This window comes from Salvelinus fontinalis, chromosome 26 (assembly GCF_029448725.1).
Source record: "Salvelinus fontinalis isolate EN_2023a chromosome 26, ASM2944872v1, whole genome shotgun sequence".
Lineage (NCBI taxonomy): Eukaryota > Metazoa > Chordata > Actinopteri > Salmoniformes > Salmonidae > Salvelinus > Salvelinus fontinalis.
The window spans coordinates 15,419,364-15,444,567 of record NC_074690.1 but is presented as its reverse complement, the minus strand read 5'-3'; the positions used below and the strand labels follow the sequence as shown (position 1 = coordinate 15,444,567).

At 41.4% G+C, this 25,204-nt stretch overlaps 1 protein-coding gene across 5 annotated transcripts in view; it reads left to right on the top strand.

The window, feature by feature from the left end:
• LOC129823716 (RNA-binding Raly-like protein) overlaps window positions 1-16,037 on the top strand; it is a 59,615-nt gene extending 43,578 nt beyond the window's left edge. For 4 of the 5 annotated variants that reach the window (XM_055882664.1, XM_055882663.1, XM_055882662.1 and 1 more), the window contains 7 exons: window positions 11,710-11,788; window positions 12,174-12,221; window positions 12,330-12,538; window positions 12,850-12,963; window positions 13,079-13,212; window positions 13,622-13,659; window positions 15,628-16,037. In XM_055882664.1, coding sequence (XP_055738639.1) covers window positions 11,710-11,788; window positions 12,174-12,221; window positions 12,330-12,538; window positions 12,850-12,963; window positions 13,079-13,212; window positions 13,622-13,654 — 617 coding nt within the window. In that variant the 3' untranslated portion in view covers window positions 13,655-13,659; window positions 15,628-16,037. Of the gene's footprint in view, window positions 1-11,709; window positions 11,789-12,173; window positions 12,222-12,329; window positions 12,539-12,849; window positions 12,964-13,078; window positions 13,213-13,621; window positions 13,677-15,627 lie in introns of all 5 variants that reach the window. The other variant, XM_055882661.1, reaches the window with a different exon arrangement.
• The last annotated feature ends 9,167 nt before the right edge of the window (window positions 16,038-25,204 follow it).

Below are 25,204 nucleotides of genomic sequence, written 5' to 3'. Positions count from 1 at the left end.
TAAGAATCATTCTAGCATCTAAACCATTGTGAAACATATTTTCCATAACAAAAAATATTGTATTTTCAGCTGGTGTACAAAACCAAAAGTAAAAGATTCAAAAACAAAACTTAAAAACGGGAAGCATAGAAATCACACATATAGAACAGATCTTCTGCTTCTTAGACTTGCTTTCCATGATAATTACAGATCTATAAGTCACATTGCTATGGGAATTTGGTTGGGTCGGCCAAAAAAGTGACATATTGCAGCTTTAAATTGTATAGAGAAAGATTAGAAATGTCTCGGTCTAGGGGGGAATTTATTTTTTGTTCAATGCTACATGAATGCCAGGACAGTCTAACTGAAAAGTTATACTACTTCAAGAGAATACAAATTGACTGGTGTAAAGTCAGTGGGCTATTGAAAGAGACAAGTTAGTAATGATGAGCCTCTTTTCTTGTGTGGAAGAAAAGGTCAGACGATAAAGATGTCATCCAGGAGAGACAGAGGCCTCTATTTTCACCCGGCTTCATTGTTCTTCCTGTGTGATGGTGAAATGAGCATGGATTTGAATCGTTTGCAACATTTGACAGTCATTCAAAAGATGGTCTCAATACACTGGGTACAATGAGTCTCCGGAGGTGTGGTTTGGGTATAGCCGGTTTCAAGAGGTCTAATCTTGGTCTGAAACTGGGTCTTGAGAGCTCTAGACAACTACAGACATGTGACCTTCTATTGAAGACCTTTGTTGGATGGTGTGGCCACTCCTACTTGGAACTGAATGTTAAGAAAACCAAGCATATGGCTATTGACTTCTACCAAGCATATGGCTATTGGAGCTCACTGACACCAATGAGGACTCTGATCAATGGGGAGCCAGTGGAGACCATTGATCAGTACAAATATTTTGGCACTTTCCTTGACAGCAAACTAATTTTAGGTCAATGTGGATGCAATGTGCGCAAAGGGAAATTGGTGCTTGTACTTCCTGAGGAATCTCTGCCGTCTCAGAGTGAATAAGACAATTTTCTACAGATCATTCATTGAGTCCATTTTAACATTCAACATGATCTGCTGGTTCAGTAATCTAAACCTAAAGATTAAGAACAGGCTGGGTAACATTGTGAAACTAGGTAGCAGGATCATTGGTACAAACCTTTCACTTGTATCAGATGAGTCATTCACAAGGCACAATCCATTCTGAGGGACTCCCAGCATCCCTTGTTTGATTCATTTATTTTTCTTCTCTACAGAGCGCAGGTCACAACTCTCCTTCATGCATGCTGCTATCAGCTTTCTCAATAAGATGTAGTAGTGTTTAGGTACAGACTGACCCTATTCATGTGTGTTTTAGAGGACTACTGTTATTTTTATGTATGTTTTGTTTGTTTTTTGGGAGGATAGATAGATCAGCTTTGATATTGCAGATAGATTGTAATTGTCTGCATAATTTGCAATCAACCATATATATTCTTTGTAAATATATACATTACATTACCAAAAGTATGTGGACACCTGCTTGTCGAACATCTCATTCCAAAATCAAAGGCATTAAACATGGAGTTGGTCCCCCTTTGCTGCTGTAACAGCCTGCACTCATCTAGGAAGGCTTTCCACTAGATGATGGAACATTGCTGCAGGGACTTAGTGAGGTCGGGCACTGATTTTGGGCGATCAGGCTTGGCTCAAAGTTGCCGTTTGAATTCATCCCAAAGGTGTTCGATGGGGTTGAGGTCAGGGGCTCTGTGCAAGCCAGTCAAGTTCTTCCACACCGATCTCAACAAACCATTTCTGTATGGACCTCGCTGTGTGCACGAGGGCATTGTGATCCTGAAACAGGAAAGGGCCTTCCCCAAACTGTTGCCACAAAGTTGGAAACACAGAATCGTCTAGAATGTCATTGTATGCTGTAGCGTTAAGATTTCCCTTCACTGGAACTAAGGGGCCAAGCCCGGACAATGAAAAACAACCCCAGACAATTTTTCTTCCTCCACCAAACTTTACAGTTGGCACTATGTATTCGGGCAGGTAGCATTCTCCTGGCATCTGCCAAACCCAGATTCGTCCGTCGGACTGCCAGATGGTGAAGCGTGATTAATCACTCCAGAGAACGCGTTTCCACTGCTCCAGAGTCCAATGGTGGCGAGTTTTACACCACTCCAGCCAATGTTTGGCATTGCGCATGGTGATCTTAGACTTGTGTGCGGCCATGGAAACCCATTTCATGAAGCTCCCGACGAACGTTTCTTGTGGTGACGTTGCTTCCAGAGGCAGTTTGTAACTCGGTAGTGAGTGTTGCAACTGAGGACAGACAATTTTTACGTGGTACATGCATCAGCACTCGGCAGTCCCATTCTGTGAGCTTGTGTGGCCTACCACTTCGCGGCTGAGCCATTGTTGCTCCTAAACGTTTCCACTTCACAATAACAGCACTTGCAGCTCTAGCAGGGAAGAAATTTGAGGAGGTGACCTATGACGGTGCCATGTTGAAAGTCACTGAGCTCTTCAGTAAGGCCATTCTACTGCCAATGTTTATCTTTGGAGATTTCATACACTATCAGCAACGGGTCTGGCTGAAATACCAGAATCCATCCACTAATTTGAAGGGACGTCCACATACACACAGTACCAGTCAAAAGTTTGGATACACCTACTCATTCTATGGTTTTTCTTTATTTTTACTATTTTCTACATTGTAGAATAATAGTGAAGACGTCAAAACTATGAAATAACACATATGGAATCATGTGGTAACCAAAAAAGTGTTAAACAAATCAAAATATATTTTATATTTGAGATTCTTCAAAGTAGCCACCCTTTGCCTTGACAACAGCTTTGCACACTCTTGGCATTCTCTCAACCAGCTTCATGAGGTAGTCACCTGGAATTACCTCTGATGCAGAGAATACCCTTTGCCTCGATGACAGCTTTGCTGTTTAATCTTTTGTTTATATTTTTGTTAGCTGCATGTATGACATATCTCCACCAATCCTATTTATGATATTATTTACAAAGATTATACTGGTTAAAAAAATAATCTTCAAAAATGTGTTTTTTAACAATTCGTATATTTGAGTCTAACGATAATATTTGTTCGGTCTTTTCTGGTAGATTAAACAAAAATTGCAACCAACTTTCTAGGCTTGTTTTTTTTTTAAGCGATATTTTGGACATTATTTCATTTTCAAATAACCGAAAGTGAGAGGTTGTAATCTGAATAAAGGGAAAAAGGCCATTCTTGAACATGGGGTGAGACATTCTTACTAATCTGCTAGAGAACCAGTTTGGATTTAAGTATAACTTTTGTATGACTGAAGCCTTTAGTGAGAGATCTAATGCTTTAATATTTAATCATTGCTGCCTTCCACATTCATATTCATTATATAAATAGGCCCGTTTAACTTTGTCTGGCTTGCCATTCCAAATAAAATGGAAAAATGCTCATATAATTGAATAAAACAAGTTGCTAAGTGTAGGCAAGGCCATAAGCAAATAGGTAAACTGGGATATGACTAAAGAGTTAAATCATGGTGATTTTTCCACAAATAGACAGGTATTTTCCTTTCCATGCAAGATCTTATCTATTTTTGCTAACTTGCTATTAAATTGTATTGTAGTGAGATAATTTCTTTGTTTTGGGATATTAACACAGAGTACGTCCACTTGACCGTCAGACCATTTTAATGGTAAACTATACGGTAATGTAAAGGTTGGATTTTCTTGTGATCAAATACGTAATACAGTACATTTATCATAATTTGGTTGAAATCCAGAGAGGTTAGAAAAAGTATCTAGATCCTCTATGAGGCTGTGGAGGGATCCAAATTATGGATTTAAAAGAAAACATTAAATCATCACCTTTGTTTTTATGCCCTGGATTTCCAGCCCCTTGATATTATTGTTATATCTGATTTTATTGGCCATAATTAATAGATATGCCGATAGTGAACAACCTTGTTTAATACTTTCAAATCAAATCAATGTTTATTTGTCACGTGCGCCAAATACAACAGGTGTAGACCTTACAGTGAAATGCTTACTAACCAACAGTGCAATTTCTAAAAGGTATTAGGTGAACAATAGGTAACTAAAGAAATAAAAACAACAGTAAAAAGACAGTGAAAAATAACAGTAGCTTGGCTATAAGAGTAGCGAGGCTCTATACAGGCACCGGTTAGTTGGGCTGAGAAGTAGCCATTATTTACTATTTTACACCTAGGGTTACTATACACAACTTTAACCCATTGTATAAGAGATTCTCCAAAATGTAAATATTATATGTCAATTCCAGTCATACTTTATCAAAAGCCTTTTCAAAGTCAGCTATGAATTTAAGGCCTGGTTTCCCAGATTGGTCATAGTGTTCTATTGTTTCCAGTCTTATATGATCCTCAATGTATCGTCCATGTAAAACAGCAGTCTTATTAGGATGAATAATATACGACAATACCTTTTTAATTCTGTGTGCTATGCAATTTGCTCGAATTTTTGCATTACAACACTGAAGTGTAAGGGGCCTCCAATTTTTTTAATGGACTGGATCTTTATATTTACCACTTGGGTTCTGTTTCAGTAATAATAAAATCAGAACTTCTTGTCGAGTATCTGATTATCTACCATTTGTACAGGAGTGGTTAAAACATGCTAATAACGGTCCTCTGAGTACATCACACAAGGATTGGTATACCTCAACTGGTAGGCCATCCAGCCCTGGAGTTTTCCCAGACTTTAGGCTTTAATTGCATCAGGAAGTTCCTCCTCTGTAATTTGGCCTTCACATGAGTCTTTCTGTACAGCTGTTAATTTTACATTATTAATATTTTAAAAATCCTTACAATTAACTTTGATTAGTGGAGATGGAGACTGAAATGAAAACATTTTCATTAAAGTACTCCATCATCTGTAACAAGTTTCAGTAAATTATTTTTGGTAGCATTTCTACCGTATGTTGAAGATTACAAAATAATTTGGTGCATTTTTCCCCATATTACATTGTGTATATTGATTGTCATGTGTCCATTGATTAATCCACTCAGACTGTGTGTGTGTGATGCTGTATCCCCCCCCCCCCCCCCGGATCGGCTGTGCCATGGTACAGTCCAGGGAGGCACTGTGAGTCCTGCCTAGTACTGTCTGCAGTTCATTTCTGGGACTCCGACTAGAATAGAGCATCTCTACTTGCATGAAACCGTTTCCAGTTCGTGATGGCAATGTATAATAAGGGCAGACGCCGCAATCAAAGATGTGAGTAGTTATTCATGTTTCTATGTAAAGATGTGAGTAGTTATTCATGTTTCTATGTAAAGATGTGAGTAGTTATTCATGTTTCTATGTAAAGATGTGAGCAGTTATTCATGTTTCTATGTAAAGATGTGAGCAGTTATTCATGTTTCTATGTAAAGATGTGAGCAGTTATTCATGTTTCTATGTAAAGATGTGAGTAGTTATTCATGTTTCTATGTAAAGATGTATTAATTACATCATTATTGTATTTACAGTATTACATTATGTACAGTATTATTTGCACATTGTGCTTCTCACATTCGGCTTCTATATATATATATATACAGTATATATATATATTTTTTACAAACCAACCCTACAGCAAATCACTATGAAGATGTGTGTGTTGTGTATGAGGGTGAGACAGATGTGTGTGTTGTGTATGAGGGTGAGACAGATGCAACAGGTGGAAGAAGAGGAGCAGAATACAATAAAACCCAGACTTCCATCTCTCTCTCTCTCATAAACCTTCACCGTATTACTTATTGATTGGCTCCCTGCTTCCTCCATGAGAAAGTCCTCAGAAAAACACCTCAGAAAAACACATTAAAGGCTAGTATGAAAGGGATGGACCTCCTCTAAGTGGACAGACAGAGTATTGCCCCAGTCACTCAGTTACATCGTCACTCAGTTACATCATGCCCCAGTCACTCGGTTACATCATTAAAGTGACTACCTCAGGCAGTTGATTCCAAAAGAGAACTGAAGTGGAGACAACAGGCAAGTCAACAGTAATAGCAAATGAGATGATAACAAGAATTGTGTATGTACGTAAGGCAGGGGTTCCCAAACCTTTCTGACCCGTAATCTCATTTTGATATCCATGTAAAAGAAAATGATGTAATCAACGGCCAATGTTTACTTTTTTTAAAATTGGGGCTATGACAGTCTGTTACAAATCAGTCTGACAGTATTTCCATCTGAAGGAATTATGCATCAGAAAGGTATTGGGAAGTTCAGAAGATCATCAGGCAATAATGTTGTATGAGTTTCTGTGTAGAAAAGAATAACATCGATGATATTTCCCCCCCAGTCTGATTTAGTGCCTGGTCTTGTCCACTCTGTTCTAATGAGTCCTTGTGGGCATTGTAGAGGGAAACAGAAGACATGCATGAGTTCCTGAGAGTCTTATCTTTCAGTGATCAGGTCATAATATTTTGTAACTTTAAACCGAGCCACATTTTGTAGGAAGAAAACAGAAACCACTCTGTTTATTACAACCACATCTAGCGGCTACCGGAGGTTACCGACATATTTATTTTATCTGAATTTCCCATGTGGAGTCGCGACCACTAGTTTGTGAAACACTGATGTAAGGAGTGTTTTGGAATGTCATCATATGACTTGGAAGCCTAATTGCAGTTATAGTATATAGAGAGTTCTATTGAGCGGATTATTTTTGAAGTTTAGTGTTTTTTGGAGTTGAAATTACATAATATGCTTTAAAATGCCAAGGTAGTGGGCAGCCTAAGGCAGGGATTCAATCTGTATAGCGCTGTCGACAATGCGGCTTTAAAAGGCAATATTCCTGCGTTCGTGAAGACCGCATTCATAGTAAACGATGCATATGTCAGCTCAATCGGAGATTAACTTTTGATGGTGCATTGTCGAAAAAGGGCGATCGGATTGCAGTTACAGTGTTGACTCTATAGTTATATTGTGCAAAGCCAGCGGCCTTTTGACCTGGTATCTATAGGTCACTAAATCCATAGATGAGCATTAATTTAGTATGGATACTAGGAAAAGAAGCCATAGCTTGAAGTCAAAGTTATTTTATCTATTCAATCCAAGGCATGTTATCGACAAACACATAGCATTTGACCTTTAAAGGTGATTTACACTTCAGCCGGCATGCACAGCGTTTATTGGGAATGCGATCTCCGCAAACATCGGGTAAAATGCGCATCGTTGGCTATCTAGTGCAATGCTCTACAACGTGCCTTGGATTAAATCACGGCCTGTCTTGGCTCAGCATTAGGGGGGCTATACATTCATAAGAAAAAAAGTGCTTTTTAGAAACTAAATTGGATCTTCGCGGTCTTCATTGGAGAACCTTGTTGGTTCCAGGTAGAACCCATTCGGTTCTAAGTAGAACCCTTTCCACACAGGGTTCTACCTGGAACTAAAAAAGGTTTGTACCTGGAACCAAAAAGTGTTCTTCTGTTGAAGAACCCTTTCGGAACCCTTTTTTTCTAAGAGTGTAGGAGAGGCTCTTTCTGGCAGGTATGAGGTGCCGAACCCCTGTGCCAAGTTTGTCTGTGGAAAAACAAGTTTGCTCATCCCTATTAGCTATATGGAGAATAGACTGGTAGGGAGCGCCGATAGATACACTTGTAGAATATCAAATAGTAAAACAATAAAAACATTTGATCACAAAAAAAAGAAGCTCCGTTTTGCCAGTCTCCTGCATGATAAAGCCATATACTGAAGCATAGATATCAGCCATGCCCTTAAACAAAGATAACTCATACCTGGCTCTCCCAGACATCCAGACTTTAAAAGCAGTTATCTGATGGTATCTGTTACCAACGACATGAGAGGTCTCTTACACTCATTCAAATTCAAGGCACATCAAAACTAAAAAAAAACTCTATCATGAACACAATCTGCTGTTCACTCACTCAACTATACTTTATTGTACGTAGGCAAGAGCACGTAGCGAGTCCAATAGAGTTACCATACTGTAGTTTCCTAAAAGGGAGGCATAGACCAAGTGACTGTGAGAGCTCTCAGCAGCAGCTTTGATGGTCTCTAAAACACAGGCTGTTCCCTCCATTAAGGCCTGTGGACAGGGATAAGGATGGTTTGAAGAGAGTACAAGCTGATGTAGCAATGCTAATGCTGTACATTCTGCTAAATGGGGATGGTTTGGCACTTCAGATGTCCTTTGATATCCTTTTAGCCAAAATAGAACATTGTAAAAGGTCAGAGTTCAAATTGTATTTATATGCAGGTTCTTAAGTCGTGGCCATTGCTTAGCAACACATTATTCATGTGTGTACCTTGTCTTGCGCACACACACACACCCACATGTACTCTCTCACACACACACTCTGTCTCTCACCATATGCACACACTCTCTTACACAACCCCAAAGCACACAATTATATGATTAGTATAATGACTGACATCAATCACAGTACTGTGTGTTCCCTGGATGAACGGCACAGTGTTCACTTAAGAGTCCCACTCTTATCATTAGTGACCTCAGCAGGATTCCAGGGGAGAGCGTACTCTGTTGAGTGCCACTATCATTAGTGACCTCAACAGGAGTCCAGGGGAGAACGTACTCTGTTGAGTGCCACTCTATCATTAGTGACCTCAGCAGGAGTCCAGCTGTGTCTTTTATGTTATGGATGAGTTGTTCATCAAGACCCTCACAAAGTATGAATGTAAGAAAGGCACTGTGTGATCTACTGTAGCTGTCTCTGTGATGTAGCTGTGTGTGTGTGTGTGTGCATGCTTGTGCCTGTCTGTCCTATTACCTTGAGAGACCCTCAGGGCTCATAGGATTGAGCAGACAGACAGATGCTTCAACACTGATATCATCTCACTCCCCGACCAGTGTTCTGCCACTCTGAATGGGACAGGGGATGAGCTGTGAGTCAGTGCTGTCAGTGTGTGTGTGCAGATGTTTCCTTATCTGTTGTACTACTCTGTATTTATTCAGGGAAAAACCCATTGAGACCAGGGTGTCATTCCAAAAGGGTGCCCTGATCACAACAATACGACAACCAATACAATGTACAACAAAACAGCAATCGATACAAAACAGTTACATTCCTCAGCTGCTAGGTCTTCAATCAACACCCTAAACTGCCAGAGAGGCACCAGATCATCCAATTGTAATGAGTTCTGCAAATTGTTCCAGCAGTGAGGCGCATTAAAACTTAATTGCGGATTTACCTAATTCAGTGGAGACGCGAGGAAGTTAACTAACCCTGTGAACTGGTTTGGTAGCTCATGTCTTTATACTTCAATAAGGAAGTTAGGTAAGTCGTGAAGAGTGTGTAGTCGGGCTTTGTAAACAAAAAGGGAGAAATCAAGAGATCTATGGGACTTTAATGAGGACCAGCCAACCTTTTGATACAGGACGCAGTGATGAGTATTAAAACTGTCACCTAGTGATAAAGCGAAGGGCGCTATGGTAGACGGCATCCAAAGGTTTAGGAGAAATGGCTGCTGCATTCTGGTAAATTGAGTCACCATAGTCAAGAACTGGCAGGGAAGTTGACTGTACAATCTGCTTGCTGCTGTTTCGGGAGAGGCAAGATCTATTTCTGAAAAAGAAAGTGTTTTTTAAACATTAAATCCTTGTTAATCCAAAAACCCTGATATTTATAAAAATAAAAAAAACTCACCCAAATGAATAGCCCCGTTGGAAAATATAAATAGACTGTTTGAAAATGTGAATCACATTTTTATTTTCCGTACCCCAGTTTGGGAATACCTGTCCTCGGCTAATGAATTCTCCAAAAGATAACTGGAGTCAGGAGTCAGCTAACTTGGAGTCCAATCAATGAGATGAGATTGTGAGTTTTTTTATAGGGCAGGGCAACTCTAAACAACATCTCCAATTTGCTACAAAACTCACAATTTGCTATTCACAAGAAGCATTACCTGATGTGAACCATGGCTCGAAACAAAAGAGATCTCAGAAGACCTGAGATTAATTGCTGACTTGCATAAAGCTGGAAAGGGTTACAAATGTATCTCTAAAAGCCTTGATGTTCATCAGTCCACGGTAAGACACATTGTATATAAATGGAGAAAGTTCAGCACTGTTGCTACTCTCCCTGGGAGTGGCCGTCCTGCAAAGATGACTGCAAGAGCACAGCACAGAATGCTCAATCGGGTGAAGAAGAATCCCAGTGTCAGCTAAATCTCTGGAACATGCTAACAACTATGTTGACGAGGCTACGATATGTAAAACACTAAACCAAAATGGTGTTCATGGGGAGGACACCATGGAAGAACCCACTGCTGTCCAAAAAAACATTACAGCACGCCTGAAGTTTGCAAAAGAGCACTTGGATGTTCCACAGCGCTACTGGCTAAATATTAGGTGAACAGATTAAACTAAAGTTGAGTTGTTTGGACAAAACATTAAAAAAGGCACAAGCACACCAACATCAACACCTCATCCCAACTGTAAAGTATGGTGGAGAGAGCATCATGGTTTGGGGCTGCTTTGCTTGTATCATCGATGGAAAAATGAATTCCCAAGTTTATTATGACATTTTGCCGGAGAATGTACGGCTATCTGTCCGCCAATTGAAGCTCAACAGAAGTTTGGTGATGCAACAGGACAACGACCCAAAACACAGAAGTAAATCAACAGAATGGCTTCAACAGAAGAAAAAAATACGCCTTCTGGAGTGGCCCAGTTAGATTCCTGGCCTCAACCCGATTGAGATGCTGTGGCTTGACTTCAAAAGAGCGGTTCACACCAGACATCCCAAGAATATTGCTGAACTGAAACAGTTTTGTAAAGATGAATGGTTCAATATTCCTCCTGACATTTTCAGATATTACACGTTTCTAATTTTGACTTTTTCATTTCAAGTTAAAGTGTACTGTTAGCTAGCTCATTATTCATATCTCAGAGCCATTTGCTTTGCTAGTTATAGCTGGTTGGTTAGCTAACATTGAATCTAGTTGGTTAGCTACCTGCAGATTCATGCAGGGTAGAAACGTCATAAATTGTGATAATGGTTCATTGTTTAGCTAGCTAGCTACACGTCGTAACAAAATAATCCACTATGCAAGTATCCATTTCAATAGGGCGAGTAAAATGGTCAGTGAGCTGTTCTCTCATTTGTCTGGAAGTAGCTAGCAAGCTAGCCAACGTTAGCCAGTTAGTTTGGGTGCTTGACTGCTGTTAGGTCAGCTAGCTGTATGATCTGTGTAGTATAGTAATATTATTCATATCTCAGAACCATTTGCTATGCTAGTTATAGCCTAATGTTAACTAACTAACATTGAACCTGGTTGGTTAGCTACCTGCAGATTCATGCAGGGTAGTAACGTCATGAGTTGGGATTATGGTTTATTGTTTAGCTAGCTAGCTACAGGTCTTAGACTTGACACCATCAAAAAAATCACACATTGTGTCTGTCCTGTCTGACCACTTGCAATAAGCCTGATTTCAGTCAACCTTTGAATGAGTGTTTAACAGTGTGAAAGACCTTAGAAAGATCTATAAATAGGGCACCACAATGATTTTTAATCATCTAAGCAATTTAACACATCATCTAAAACAAGCGCAGCTGCTGAAACGGCTTTATGTCGAAGGTCTACAGCCAGACTGGTGCACATTAAGAATAGAGCGAGAAGTTAAAGTTATTAGCTAGCTGACAGTTGGCCATGGATTCTAAAAGTTTGTGTGTGGTCTGTGTGAAGTGTTCAGACAGTGATCCTGAAGCTGCTGTGTTTATGTTCCAGACATCAACATGGCAGGAGAACCGAGACCCTACAGGCCAAAGGTGGTGGGCTCCAAGAGGCCCCTCTCCTCTCTCTACAGGTCAGGGTCATAAGCATGGCCATAGAAATAGATTGTCATTCTGTGAGCAGGACACAACCATAGAAACACTCTGTACTACTCTATAAATAGAGTTGGCTAAAGGAGCGTTTCTCAAACCTTTTTTTTTGTGCCAGAGAGTGACAAGCTATGGCCACTTCCTTCTTGGAAGAACCACTTTCATTAAAACCACTTACATTAATAAACCACTTACACTAAAAACCCACTTACATTTATAAAACCACTTTCACTAAAACCCACTTTCATTAATACTAGCCCTTGAGTAGGGACAAAATCAGTGTCACCCAACCATACCAGGGACTGATCAACATCCCTTTTGTTTTGTCAGTGGCTTATTGCATGTACTTCTCTATTTCTGTCTTTACAGTGGCTATGAGTTTGACTACGACTATTACAGAGAGGATTTCTACAGCAGGTATGCAAATCATTCTGCTCTGTTCTATTCTAGTATTTTCTTTGGAAAACAATGTACTCCGCTTTACCTATTTAACTACTTCTTAAAACTTTTGCCTCGTCTCCCCAGGTTATTTGAGTATCATGGACGCGTGGTGGAACCCCCCATCCGATCGCCGATACCTGCCAAACGATCTCGTGTCGTGGTCCCGTCCCTGCGGCGAATCAAATCTTCCTTGCCGGTCAGGACCTGCTCTGACTCCTTTTCTTCTTCCAGACCTCTTCCTCCGTCCTCGCCTCTACCTCTCACTTCTGGGTCTTCAGCTGCAGGACCTATGTGTATGTCTAATACTCTAGTCACTCTGCCTGCCTCTGTCCTACTCTTTTTCCCTCTATCCTCCCCTCTCTCTGTCCTATCTCTGTCTTCGGCTCCGCTGTCCTCCCCCTCTCCTTTCTCTGTCCTCCCCTCTCCCTCCGTTCTCACCCCTATCTCTGTCCTCCCCTCTCCCTCCGTTCTCACCCCTATCTCTCTCCCCCTTCTGCACTGCTCTGTCTCCTACTCTTTGACAGAACTGTTTTGGTGAAGTCATAGTTAAGAAGCATATTCTTTTCAAGAAACATCATTTGTCTCTGTTTTTGTATATTCCCAGTAAAGACCGACCAGTTGGTAACCATCAAACAAGAGCTGTCCCAGATTAAGACCAAGATCGACTCTCTACTGGGGCGTCTGGAGAGGATTGAGAGACAGCATCGCACAGAGGCAGGTAAGAGTGTTCAGACTGTGTGTGTTCAGACTGTGTGTGTCCTGTTGTGTGAGTGTCAGACTAACCTCTAACCTGACCTCATCCTCTCTCTCTCATCCCCCCCTTCCCCCAGCAGCCCAGAGGAAACAGGGAGGAGTGTATAAGTGTCTCCGTGCCAAGACCGCGGACCCCCCCGGAGACGTGGAGGCGGGAGAGATGACAGACGAAGCCAACGAGGATGTCTTTGACGATGAAGGCACTAACGATATGGTGAGGAGGCCAAGGGGTATTTTTGTTATTTTATTAGGACCCCCCCCATTAGCTGTTGCAAAAGCAGCAGCTACTCTTCCTGGGGTTCCACACAAAACATGAAACATAATACAGAACGACAGAATACAGAACATCATTAGACAAGAACAGCTCAAGGACAGAACTACATAAAAAAATAAAAAAATGTCAAGTTAGAGGTTAGTCTGTCATCGTACATCTGAAGGCTTAAATGGGGTCAAATGACACCCTATTCCCTATGTAGTGCACTACTTTTGCCCAGAGCGTTATGTGGATGATACCTAAGCAGCATTATGAGTAAACCACTGTGTTGTTATACAATGGGTGAGTCTAATCCTGAATGGTTAAAACAGTATCACTGCTTACTGTGTTGTTCTTTTCTTCTTTTCAGATAGAAAACCACTTATCAGACATTGACAATTGAGAGAGGTCAGTTTATCACTCAGGTGACATGTTTGGTTCAATTTAAACGAGTTAATTAGAAGTGTTTATTATAAGTGTCAGTGTAAGGGCCTGTTGGTGTAGGCTTTTGTTCCAGCCAAGCGGTAGCGACGGGCATTCCAGATCTTTTGGCTCCGCTCACCTAAACGAGCCGTCTATTTGGATGAAAAAAAAAAAAAAAAAATAGCACATTTCATAGCAAAAAAATTTAACATTCCAAAAATTGAGCGTGGACCAGAATGAGGCTTTTTCCCCGACGACCTATTGTTCCTGCAGTGACTCAGGAATCAGCATCTTTAGGGAATGTTTTTACAACTTACCTCCAGATAATCATTGTCTGGAGCTCATAAAGCAATAGTAGGATCCTTCCACCAATTCAGTGCCTTTTGAGAAGAGTAAACTTGGTGCAGATTTAAATACATGTACATTTCACTTTTTTTTTTACATTCTGTCATAAAGAGCACATGTTCAACTTAATATAAAATGTTTCCATCTCAAGAGGTGAAAAAAAAACGTTTACTACAGGGTTGACGATTTCATTTTAAAATCAGCCATATATCCCTGTCTGATGGGGGAATGGAAGCTTACTGTGTGAAACAGGGGGGGGCAATTGAATGCAAGCTATAAAAAAAACACACATTGTTCAAAAAATGTCTAGCCTGTCTACGGTATCTATGGTTAACGTGTTATGCTCGACCCGCTCAGTTTTCCACCACAAAACACCAGAAAAATGTCCAAAAAGAATAGAAGCAGCTCACCTGCTTTTACACTGTCTATTTCTTTAGAAAATAAATATTGAAAAAGGAATAGTTTCACTATATTAAAATGAGAGTTCAGTTCACGTAACAGGGTTGACTTTAAAATGAGGAACAGACGTAAATTAAAATCACATGAAATCAATAATCATCTACAGAAATGACTTTGTAAAAGCAACAAAACAACTAGGGCTTCACAATGATGGTGACATTTTGGGGTTAAGTGGGTTAAAATCTTCCTAAAAGTCACAGCGGGTGCATAGAGGGATATGTAAAAATACTTAAATTTGGCACTTTAGCAAGTCTTTACTCAGGAGAGCCAAATGAGCGGCTCTTTTTACAGATGCAATTCGGTTCTTGAGGTTCACTAAAAAGATCTGTTCTTTCACCAACAACCCATCCCTACCAAGCAGTAAGACACCCGATAGCAATGATCAGCAAATCATAGTCTTCTGTCAAGACTTTTAAAAATCGGGTTTGTTATGGCTTGGTTGGCACAAAAGCCTGCACCTACACAGGCTCACTGCGGATAAGAATGGCCACCTATGCTGTAGATCCACAACCCGTTTGACTTAATATAATTAGTCTATAGAATGCAGGGATTAGCCTGGTCCCAGATATGTTTGTGTTGCCTTGCCGACTCCTATGGTCTGTCTTGCAAGAGCACAAACAGATCTGGTACCAGGCTAGGACTTTGGCTCCATAAGAAATTGCTGTGTTTTACTTGTCTTTATTTCAAGTTGAGAAGAACCCAAATAGGCAATCATTATCTTCTAGTTTAATTCACAGTTTTTCTAAATTGCCTGTCATTTTTGGTGTCTATAGCAGTAAAATGGCTGTTTTTCAGCAGTTATCTCTGATGTCTGTTGAGCATGTCAAAAAGACAAAATCTCTCCTTCCCCTTTTCCCTCTGCTGGTTCACATTGAAATGTCCCCTGATTTGTCTAATATTTTTGGGGGCAAAAAGCAGAGATTTTTTTTATATAATATTGGGGAAAACTCCCATTCTAAGGTTCTCCCTATTATGAAGAACCTAGTTTCAACCATTGCTTTTCGTACAGTTGATCAGGATGAGGATGTTGACGATGACAATAATAATTCATATTGTTTTGGCTATTACTGATCATGACAATGATGACAATAAGGTTCACAATTAATATAAAATCATCTTATTGTGTGTTGTTATGCTTCTTGTTCACAGGGAGGTAAAAATAAAGCCTCATTGGTCGTTTGAAGAACCAATAGAGAACATCAGGACCTGAATGACAAAATCAATGGAAAAAAGGAAAAGACTCTGAGAGAAAGACTCGTGGACCAGTGTGCTTGTTTGCCCATCAAGACACAACACTGTGTGCGTATTGATGCGGTACTACAATGTTGTACTTTAATTTCATACAATACATTTACCAGACTACTGTATTTTATTCTAGTCATCTAAGAAATGAGTTAATGCAGGGTGTGAAAAAGAGTTGCTCTCATTGAGTGTGGCTTACATGCACACAATAATGCGATTATTGTGGATAGTCAGATTAATATAATAGTTCAATTAAAACGTTTACATGCTTTGCAAGAGGAACGATTTCCCTAATAATCCTGTTTACATGGACACATATGAAAAGAAAATCGGCAATCAAAATAAATGTTCTAGTAAGAATATTTGATTCTGAGTTTGGACATTTAAAGTGTGTATTTGAAAACTACTTCTACTACGCATACATTCAGTAGCTCCGAACTCACTTCACTTGTGCTGAAGAGGGAGGCTCGCTTGGCTGGTGTTAGAAAATGTGCATATCAAACACACCCCTGGAACGCCGTTTAAGGTGTTTACATGTCCTAATAAATGGAAAGATTGCTCAGAAAACCTTTTTTTGTTTTTTATCGGCATATGCTTACTTTTATTTTTACCTTACACCGATTAAGATAAGCAGAGTAAGGTGGTTACATGACTATTGTATAATCTGTCTACTGTCATAAATCAGTTTGATATCGAATTATTAGTGTGCATGTAAACATACTCATTGTTCTCAGAGTAATAGTTCTGGTTTCAAGGTATTATCGTCTAAAACGTGAATGGCAAAATTCAGAAGAAATGGTTTGTGTTGGAATTGTGACTTTGCATTTTAATTTATTTGTTGCAACTGTTGTATGGCCACCTATGAAATGGGTTAGGGGACAAGACAAAAAGGTTTTAGAAATTACAGTCTCACAGGGAGCAGTTTTCAGATGTTGTTTGAAAATGGTGGACCACCTCAAAATTCTGCCATTTGCTTAATATTGGCACTAAAATGTGTTATTTAATAAACTACAGTACTAGTCAAAAGTTGACACACCTACTCATTCCAGGGTTTTTCTTTATTTTTACTATTTTCTACAATGTCGAATAATAGTGAAGACATCAAAACTATGAAATAACAAAAATGGAGTCATGTAGTAACCAAAAAAAGTGTTAAACAAATCAAAATATATTTTACATTCTTCAAAGTAGCCACCCTTTGTCTTGATGACATCTTTCCACACTCTTGGCATTCTCTCACCCAGCTTCCCTCAACCCATGTTCATGTCCAATGGCCGATGAGCACCGATATGTTTCATCTAGAATTTCTCTTCAAATGACAAGGATTACCCAGTAGATTGTCAACTTTACTCATGATGACGACTGCTAGCTAAGATTTTGAAAGTATGATGTTGACATGATCAGTCCATACAAAGCTACGGTAGATAGAACGTGATTTGACGTCATTTCTATCTGTGGCCAATGACCATGAGCCTTCTTGGATGGGCACTTCTAATGTAAATCAAATGTCAGCACCCAAGGGGCTTGAATTTTCAAGCTCTACCTTTAGATTTGGCCGAGACGTACTGTCCCCATGATTGACAGAAAACTGAGTCCAATTACAGCGCAACTAGAGAACATTACCAACCCGTACTCTTCGTATTTTCCGCTGGCTGCCCCACCACCACAGAAAGCACTGAGCTAGGCTGAAACACCTGCATTTTGGAGCTGCCTTAAGCAAAAAAGAGACCATGTTTGTATGGAGGCTTTATTAACTCAATGTTTTTTTAAATACCATTTTTACATTGTTTGCGAACTAATATGTGACACGTATCAATGCCAAAATAACATGCAATACAGGCAACCCCCTAATTTTTTAGAGCAAAAAATCGAATCCAATTTTATTTGTCACATGCGTCGAATATAGCAGGTGTAGACCTTACAGGGAAATGCTTACTTACAAGCCCTTAACAAACAATGCTTTGAGAAGTTAAGAAGAAAAACATGTTAAGTAACAAAAATTGTAAATAAGAGAAACAGATAATTAAACAGCAGCAGTAACAATAGCGAGGCTATATACAGGGGGTACCGGTTAGTCGAGGTAATTGAGGTGATATGTACATGTAGGTAGAGTTAAAGTGACCATGCATAGATAATAAACAGAGAGTAGCAGCAGCGTAAAGAGGGGTCTGGGTTGCCCTTTGATTGGCTAGTCAGGAGTCTTATGGCTTGGGGGTAGAATCTGTTAAGAAGCCTTTTATACCTAGACTTGGCGCTCCGGTACCGCTTGCCGTGCAGTAGCAGAGAGAACAGTCTATGACTAGGGTGGCTGGGGTCTTTGACAATTTTTGGGCCTTCCTCTGACACCGCCTGGTATAGAGGTCCTGGATGGCAGGAAGCTTGGCCCCAGTGATATACTGGGCCGTACGCACTACCCTCTGGGGTGCCTTGCGGTCGGAGGCCGAGCAGATTCCGTACCACGCAGTGATGCAACCAGTCAGGATGCTCTCGATGGTGCAGCTGTAGAACATTTTGAGGATCTGAGGATCCATGCCAACTCTTTTCAGTCTACTGAGGGGTAATAGGCTTTGTGGTGCTCTCTTCACGACTGTCTTAGTGTGTTTGGACCATGATAGTTTGTTGGTGATGTGGACACCAAGGAACTTGAAGTTCTCAACCAGCTCCACTGCAGCCCCGTCGATGAGAATGGGGGCGTGCTCGGTCCTCCTTTTCCTGTAGTCCACAGTCATCTCCATTGGTAGGATATACGTGATCGTAGCTCGTCTATTTTATTATAGATTGATTGTACATTGGCTAATAGGACCGATGGTAAAGGTAGATTACCCTCTCGGCGACGGATCCTAACAAGGCACCCGGATCTTTGTCCACGATACCTCCATCTCTTTCTCCTGGGGATGAGGGCCTTCCCGGGCTTCTGAAGTAAATCCTTCCCGTCCGACTCGTTGAAGAAAAAATATTCCTCCAGTATGGGGTGAGAAATCGCTGTCCTGATATCTAGAAGCTCTTTTCGGTCATAAGACACAGTGGCAGAAACATTATGTACAAAACAACGTGAAAAAACGTACACTTTAGCACAATTTGTTACGGGATTGTAAAACGTCAGCCATCTCCTTCGGCGGCATTCTCACAATGTGGGGCTCAAAACAGTTGCCCTGGATGATGTTGATAAAACGTTTACTTGAGACAGGAGAACAAGTGGAGACATAGGACGAGGTGGATAATTTTATAATAAGGCCGTTTTATTCAAGTGTAAAGATATCAGGCAAAAGCGTGCACGGCCCCTTTCTGTCTGATTCTTATGGAATCGTCGGAGAAGATACCCCTCTAAACAGTACATACAGATTATATAGGCAACAAGCAAAGTAGGTTGATCTTGTCGTCTGGCCTTCCGATTGGTCGATCTGGGTCGTGGGTAGTCCTGCTCGGACCTGATGTCGATGTTTCCATTGGCCCTTCCCACAGTTCTTTGTCTTAAAGTCTCATCCTTGAGCAGAATGCATGTGCGTCTGTTTTAACAGGGGCCTATTCATGGGGGAGGGATGAGTGTGTGGGTCTGTGGTTACTTAATAGGGTACAAAGTGTGGGGGTATATTGGGGGATGGGTGCATGTTGTGCCAAGTATAGCTTATGTTGAGAAGTGGTTAAAACAAGTTACCAGTATCTAATACAATTTCTTACAATGACGGGTTGCTACTGTTTACAGCTGTCAAATCCGCAAGCGGCTCGTTGCGTTACCTTATCGCGGAGACTTCCATTTGATGGAAGAGGGTGCAGCACCCTATCTACATTGACGGGACAGTAGTGGAGAGGGTGGAGAGTTTTAAAATCCTCGGCGTACACATCACGGACAAACTGAAATGGTCCACCCACACAGACAGCGTGGTGAAGTAGGGGCGCAGCAGCGCAACATGATCTCATGTTAAAATGTACATCTGCCTTCTGTACCCCTCCTGCTGCGTCTCTGTGTGTGACACAAGATCAAGAGGCGTGTTTGAAGGCTTGTCATTATTTTGACCAATCGTCTTGCGTACACAGATTTGGGTATTGTCACCATTCTGCCGCCTTGTAGAGCACACATTCTTTTGAAATGGCTGTGAACCTGGCTCATTAGAGCCACTTCCTCTTGATCTTGCAGACGTGTTGCTGTGCGTTTTGTTGCCAACCTTACTTTGCTAGCTGACAACTTTACGGTTTTTACTTTTTACTTTTTAATTACCGTTTATATTTTTTGTTTTTCACTCACAACTTTTTTCCCTCATTCAACTTTTTCACTCTGGACGCTTTATCTGGACATGGTTCGTCAGCACCTTCAACAGCCGAAGCTAAGTAGTAACATTAACATGATGCCTTCTAATTGCAGTCGCTGTACTCATAATATACAGGAGAACGGTCACCTTATGGCGAGGATAGCTGTGCTGCAAGCCCAGCTTCAGACGCAATCGTTAGGCAAGGGTAATTTCAGTGTAGGAAAGGATGAAACAGCGTCTGTGCCACCAGTAAGTACAGATAGTAGTATAAATCCCCCCGCACAGTCCCCGCAGCCGGACAACTTTCTCATGGCTTCTGGAGGGAAATGCTGTAGGAATGCTCAACTGGTGTCGCTCATTCAGCCGACAGAAACTTTCAACCGGTTTTCCCCATTAAGTAGCGAGTCGGAGTCTGAGGCCGAGTCTTCTCTTGTCTCTACTCCTCCCGTTACGGGGTCTGAGACGCCGAAGCTTCCCACCATTAGCTCTGACAAATTGAAAACCCTAGTCATTGGTGACTCCATTACCTGCAGTATATACACTGTTTACCAGGGGGCAGGGCTAGCGACGTTAAGGCTAATCTGAAGATTGTGCTGGCTAAAGCTAAAACTGGCGAGTGTAGAGAGTATAGAGATATTGTTATCCACGTCGGCACCAACGATGTTAGGATGAAACAGTCAGAGGTCACCAAGCGCAACATAGCTTCAGCGTGTAAATCAGCTAGAAAGATGTGTCGGCATCGAGTAATTGTCTCTGGCCCCCTCCCAGTTAGGGGGAGTGATGAGCTCTACAGCAGAGTCTCACAACTCAATCGCTGGTTGAAAACTGTTTTCTGCCCCTCCCAAAAGATAGAATTTGTACCCAATCTTTCTGGGACTCACCCACAAACAGGACCAAGCCTGACCTGCTGAGGAATGACGGACTCCATCCTAGCTGGAGGGGTGCTCTCATCTTATCTACCAACATAGACAGGGCTCTAACTCCTCTAGCTCCACAATGAAATAGGGTGCAGGCCAGGCAGCAGGCTGTTAGCCAACCTGCCAGCTTAGTGGAGTCTGCCACTAGCATAGTCAGTGTAGTCAGCTCAGCTATCCCCATTGAGACTGTGTCTGTGCCTCGACCTAGGTTGGGCAAAACTAAACATGGCGTTGTTCGCCTTAGCAATCTCACTAGGATAAAGACCTCCTCCATTCCTGCCATTATTGAAAGAGATCGTGATACCTCACATCTCAAAATAGGGTTACTTAATGTTAGATCCCTCACTTCAAAGGCAGTTATAGTCAATGAACTAATCACTGATCATAATCTTGATGTGATTGGCCTGACTGAAATATGGCTTAAGCCTGATGAATTTACTGTGTTAAATGAGGCCTCCCCTCATGGTTACACTAGTGACCATATCCCCCGTGCATCCCGGAAAGGCGGAGGTGTTGCTAACATTTACGATAGCAAAAAAAAATGCAGTTTTCGTCTTTTGAGCTTCTAGTCATGAAATGTATGCAGCCTACTCAATCACTTTTTATAGCTACTGTTTACAGGCCTCCTGGGCCATATACAGCGTTCCCTGAATTCCTATCGGACCTTGTAGTCATAGCAGATAATATTCTAATTTTTGGTGATTTTAATATTCATATGGAAAAGTCCACAGACCCACTCCAAAAGGCTTTTGGAGCCATCATCGACTCAGTGGGTTTTGTCCAACATGTCTCTGGACCTACTCACTGCCACAGTCATACTCTGGACCTAGTTTTGTCCCATGGAATAAATGTTGTAGATCTTAATGTTTTTCCTCATAATCCTGGACTATCGGACCACCATTTTATTACGTTTGCAATCGCAACAAATAATCTGCTCAGACCCCAACCAAGGAGCATCAAAAGTCGTGCTATAAATTCTCAGACAACACAAAGATTCCTTGATGCCCTTCCAGACTCCTTCTGCCTACCCAAGGACGTCAGAGGACAAAAATCAGTTAACCTGTCACGTTCCTGACCTTATTTCCTTTGTTTAGCCTTGTTTAGTTGGTCAGGACGTGAGCTGGGTGGGCATTATATGTTATGTGTTTCTATGTTGGGTTCATTGTATTAGCCTGATATGGTTCTCAATCAGGGGCAGGTGTTTTACGTTTCCTCTGATTGAGAACCATATTAAGGTAGGCTGTTCTCACTGTTTGTTTGTGGGTGATTGTTGCTGTGTCTGTGTTTGTTTCACCACACAGTACTGTTTTGTTTTGTTCGTTTGTTCCTACCTGTTCGTGCGTTCATGTTTTATGTTCTCAAGTTCAGGTCTGTTCACGTCGTTTTGTTATTTTGTATTTTGTCAGTGTTCTGTTTAGTTGGATAATTCATTAAAATTCAACATCATGAACATTCACCACGCTGCGCCTTGGTCCTCCTCTCTTCCACATAAAGACGAGCGTTACAGAATCACCCACCAAAACCGGACCAAGCAGCGTGGTAACAGGCAGCGGCAGCAGGAGCAGCGCAAGGAGGAATGGACATGGGAAGAAATACTGGACGGAAAGGGACCCTGGGCACAACCGGGAGAACTGGAGGCAGCTAAAGCCGAGAGGCGGTGGTATGAGGAGGCAGCACGGAAGCGAGGAACCACCTAACTGAGGAACTCAATTTAATCTTGCGCAATACCCTAGATGGAGTTGCACCCCTAAAAACTAAAAACATTTGTCATAAGAAACTAGCTCCCTGGTATACAGAAAATACCCGAGCTCTGAAGCAAGCTTCCAGAAAATTGGAACGGAAATGGCGCCACACCAAACTGGAAGTCTTCCGACTAGCTTGGAAAGACAGTATCGTGCAGTATCGAAGAGCCCTCACTGCTGCTCGATCATCCTACTTTTCCAACTTAATTGAGGAAAATAAGAATAATCCAAAATGTATTTTTGATACTGTTGCAAAGCTAACTAAAAAGCAGCATTCCCCAAGTGAGGATGGCTTTCACTTCAGCAGTAATAAATTCATGAACTTCTTTGAGGAAAAGATCATGATCATTAGAAAGCAAATTACGGACTCCTCTTTAAATCTGCGTATTCCTCCAAAGCTTAGCTGTCCTGAGTCTGCACAACTCTGCCAGGACCTAGGATCAAGAGAGACACTTAAGTGTTTTAGTACTATATCTCTTGACACAATGATGAAAATAATCATGGCCTCAACCTTCAAGCTGCAAAAAAATACAATTCAACTTCTATAAAATTAAATTTTTGTGTGTTGACCTTGTGACAAACTTGGTTAGCATTTGAATCTGTTTGCTCAACTACATTGTAAATAATTGTCCGTTTTAATTGTGCAATGTCTTTGATCAGTTGGAAGGAATGTCACGAACCGGCTCGAAGCCCGTAACAAAAACGGGAGACAACGTGGAGATAAGGAATAACAAAATATATTTATTAACTGAGGTAACCTATATACAAATAAACAATGGTGTGTGTGTGTAGTCAGTAATGTAAGTGAGTGGTTGGTTGCGTGCATAGATGTGATAATGAAGAGTGCCAAAGCAAACAAACAAACAAAACAGCCACAGAAATGCCACAACCAAAATCCAACAGTGTGTCTGCATGGAGTCTCCTCAATGAATGGGGAAGAGGTGTATTTATCCCGGGACACACCCGGGCCCAGGCAGACAGAGTGTGAGGGTCGTCACAGGGCCGACTCTCTTCTCTGTATAGATCAATGATGTCGCTCTTGCTGCTGGTGATTCTCTGATCCACCTCTACGCAGACGACACCATTCTGTATACTTCCGGCACTTCTTTGGACACGGTGTTAACTAACCTCCATACGAGGTTCAATGCCATACAACTCTCCTTCCGTGGCCTCCAACTGCTCTTAAATGCAAGTAAAACTAAATGCATGCTCTTCAACCGACCGCTGCCTGCACCTGCCCGCCCGTCCAGCATCACTACTCTGGACGGTTCTGACTTAGAATCTGAGAATATGTGGACAACTACAAATACCTAGGTGTCTGGTTAGACTGTAAACTCTCTTTCCAGAATCACATTAAGCATCTCCAATCCAAAATTAAATCTAGTATCAGCTTCCTATTTCGCAACAAATCCTCCTTCACTCATGCTGCCAAACATACCCTCGTAAAACTGACCATCCTACCGATCCGTGACTTCGGCGATGTCATTTACAAAATAGCCTCCAACACTCTACTCAACAAAATGGATGCAGTCTATCACAGTGCCATATGTTTTTGTCACCAAAGCCCCATATACTACCCACCACTGCGAGCTATACGCTCTCGCTGGCTGGCTCTCGCTTCATACTCGTCGCCAAACCCACTGGCTCCAGGTCATCTACAAGTCTTTGCTAGGTAAAGCCGTGCCTTATCTCAGCTCACTGGTCACCATAGCAGCACCCACCCGTAGCACGTGCTCCAGCAGGTATATTTCCCTGGTCACCCCCAAAGCCAATTCCTTCTTTGGCCGCCTTTCCTTCCAGTTCTCTGCTGCCAATGACTGGAACAAACTGCAAAAATCACTGAAGTTGGAGACTCATATCTCCCTCACTAACTTTAAGCACCAGCTGTCAGAGCAGCTCACAGATCACTGCATCTGTACATAGCCCATCTGTAAATAGCCCATCCAACTACCTCATCCCCGTCTTTTGTAGGTTCATCAGAGGTCCTGAAGAGTTTGCTGACATTTTGGACAGGTTGGGAGGTCCTTTCTTCATCTCTGGAGGTGGCAGTTGTTGACTGTGCCCTTCCACAGTCATCAACATGCTTTTTTAACCCTGAAGCTGTCTGACTGTGTCCTTCCACAGTCATCAACATGCTTTTTTAAACCCTGAAGCTGTCGAAAAATACTGTGACTTATGAGGATTTTGAAAAAGACCTGATGCCAAGCATCTCCTCATCCTACTCTGGGGTTGGTCCGTTTTGATTCAAAGCCCTGCAGGAAGACACAATGTTCATATCAGCTCCTGAAACGTTTTATAGAGCTTTTTACTGTTGTTTGTTATACTTTACACAGAGAATAGTAAACATTGATACAGTGATGCAGACACATTGATAAAGTGGCTTACATTTTGCATCCTAACGGTAAAAAAATCTAATCTGTACAATTTGAAAGATTAAAGATAGAGCTAGATTAAAGGTAGTGCTCACTACCTCATCAGTTCCCAATGGCATTGCAGGCAGTTGCATTCTAGATCCTATTGGAGGAGGAACCTGAAGCTGAGGGGCCAGTTCAAAGGCCTACCCTCCATATCCACTCCC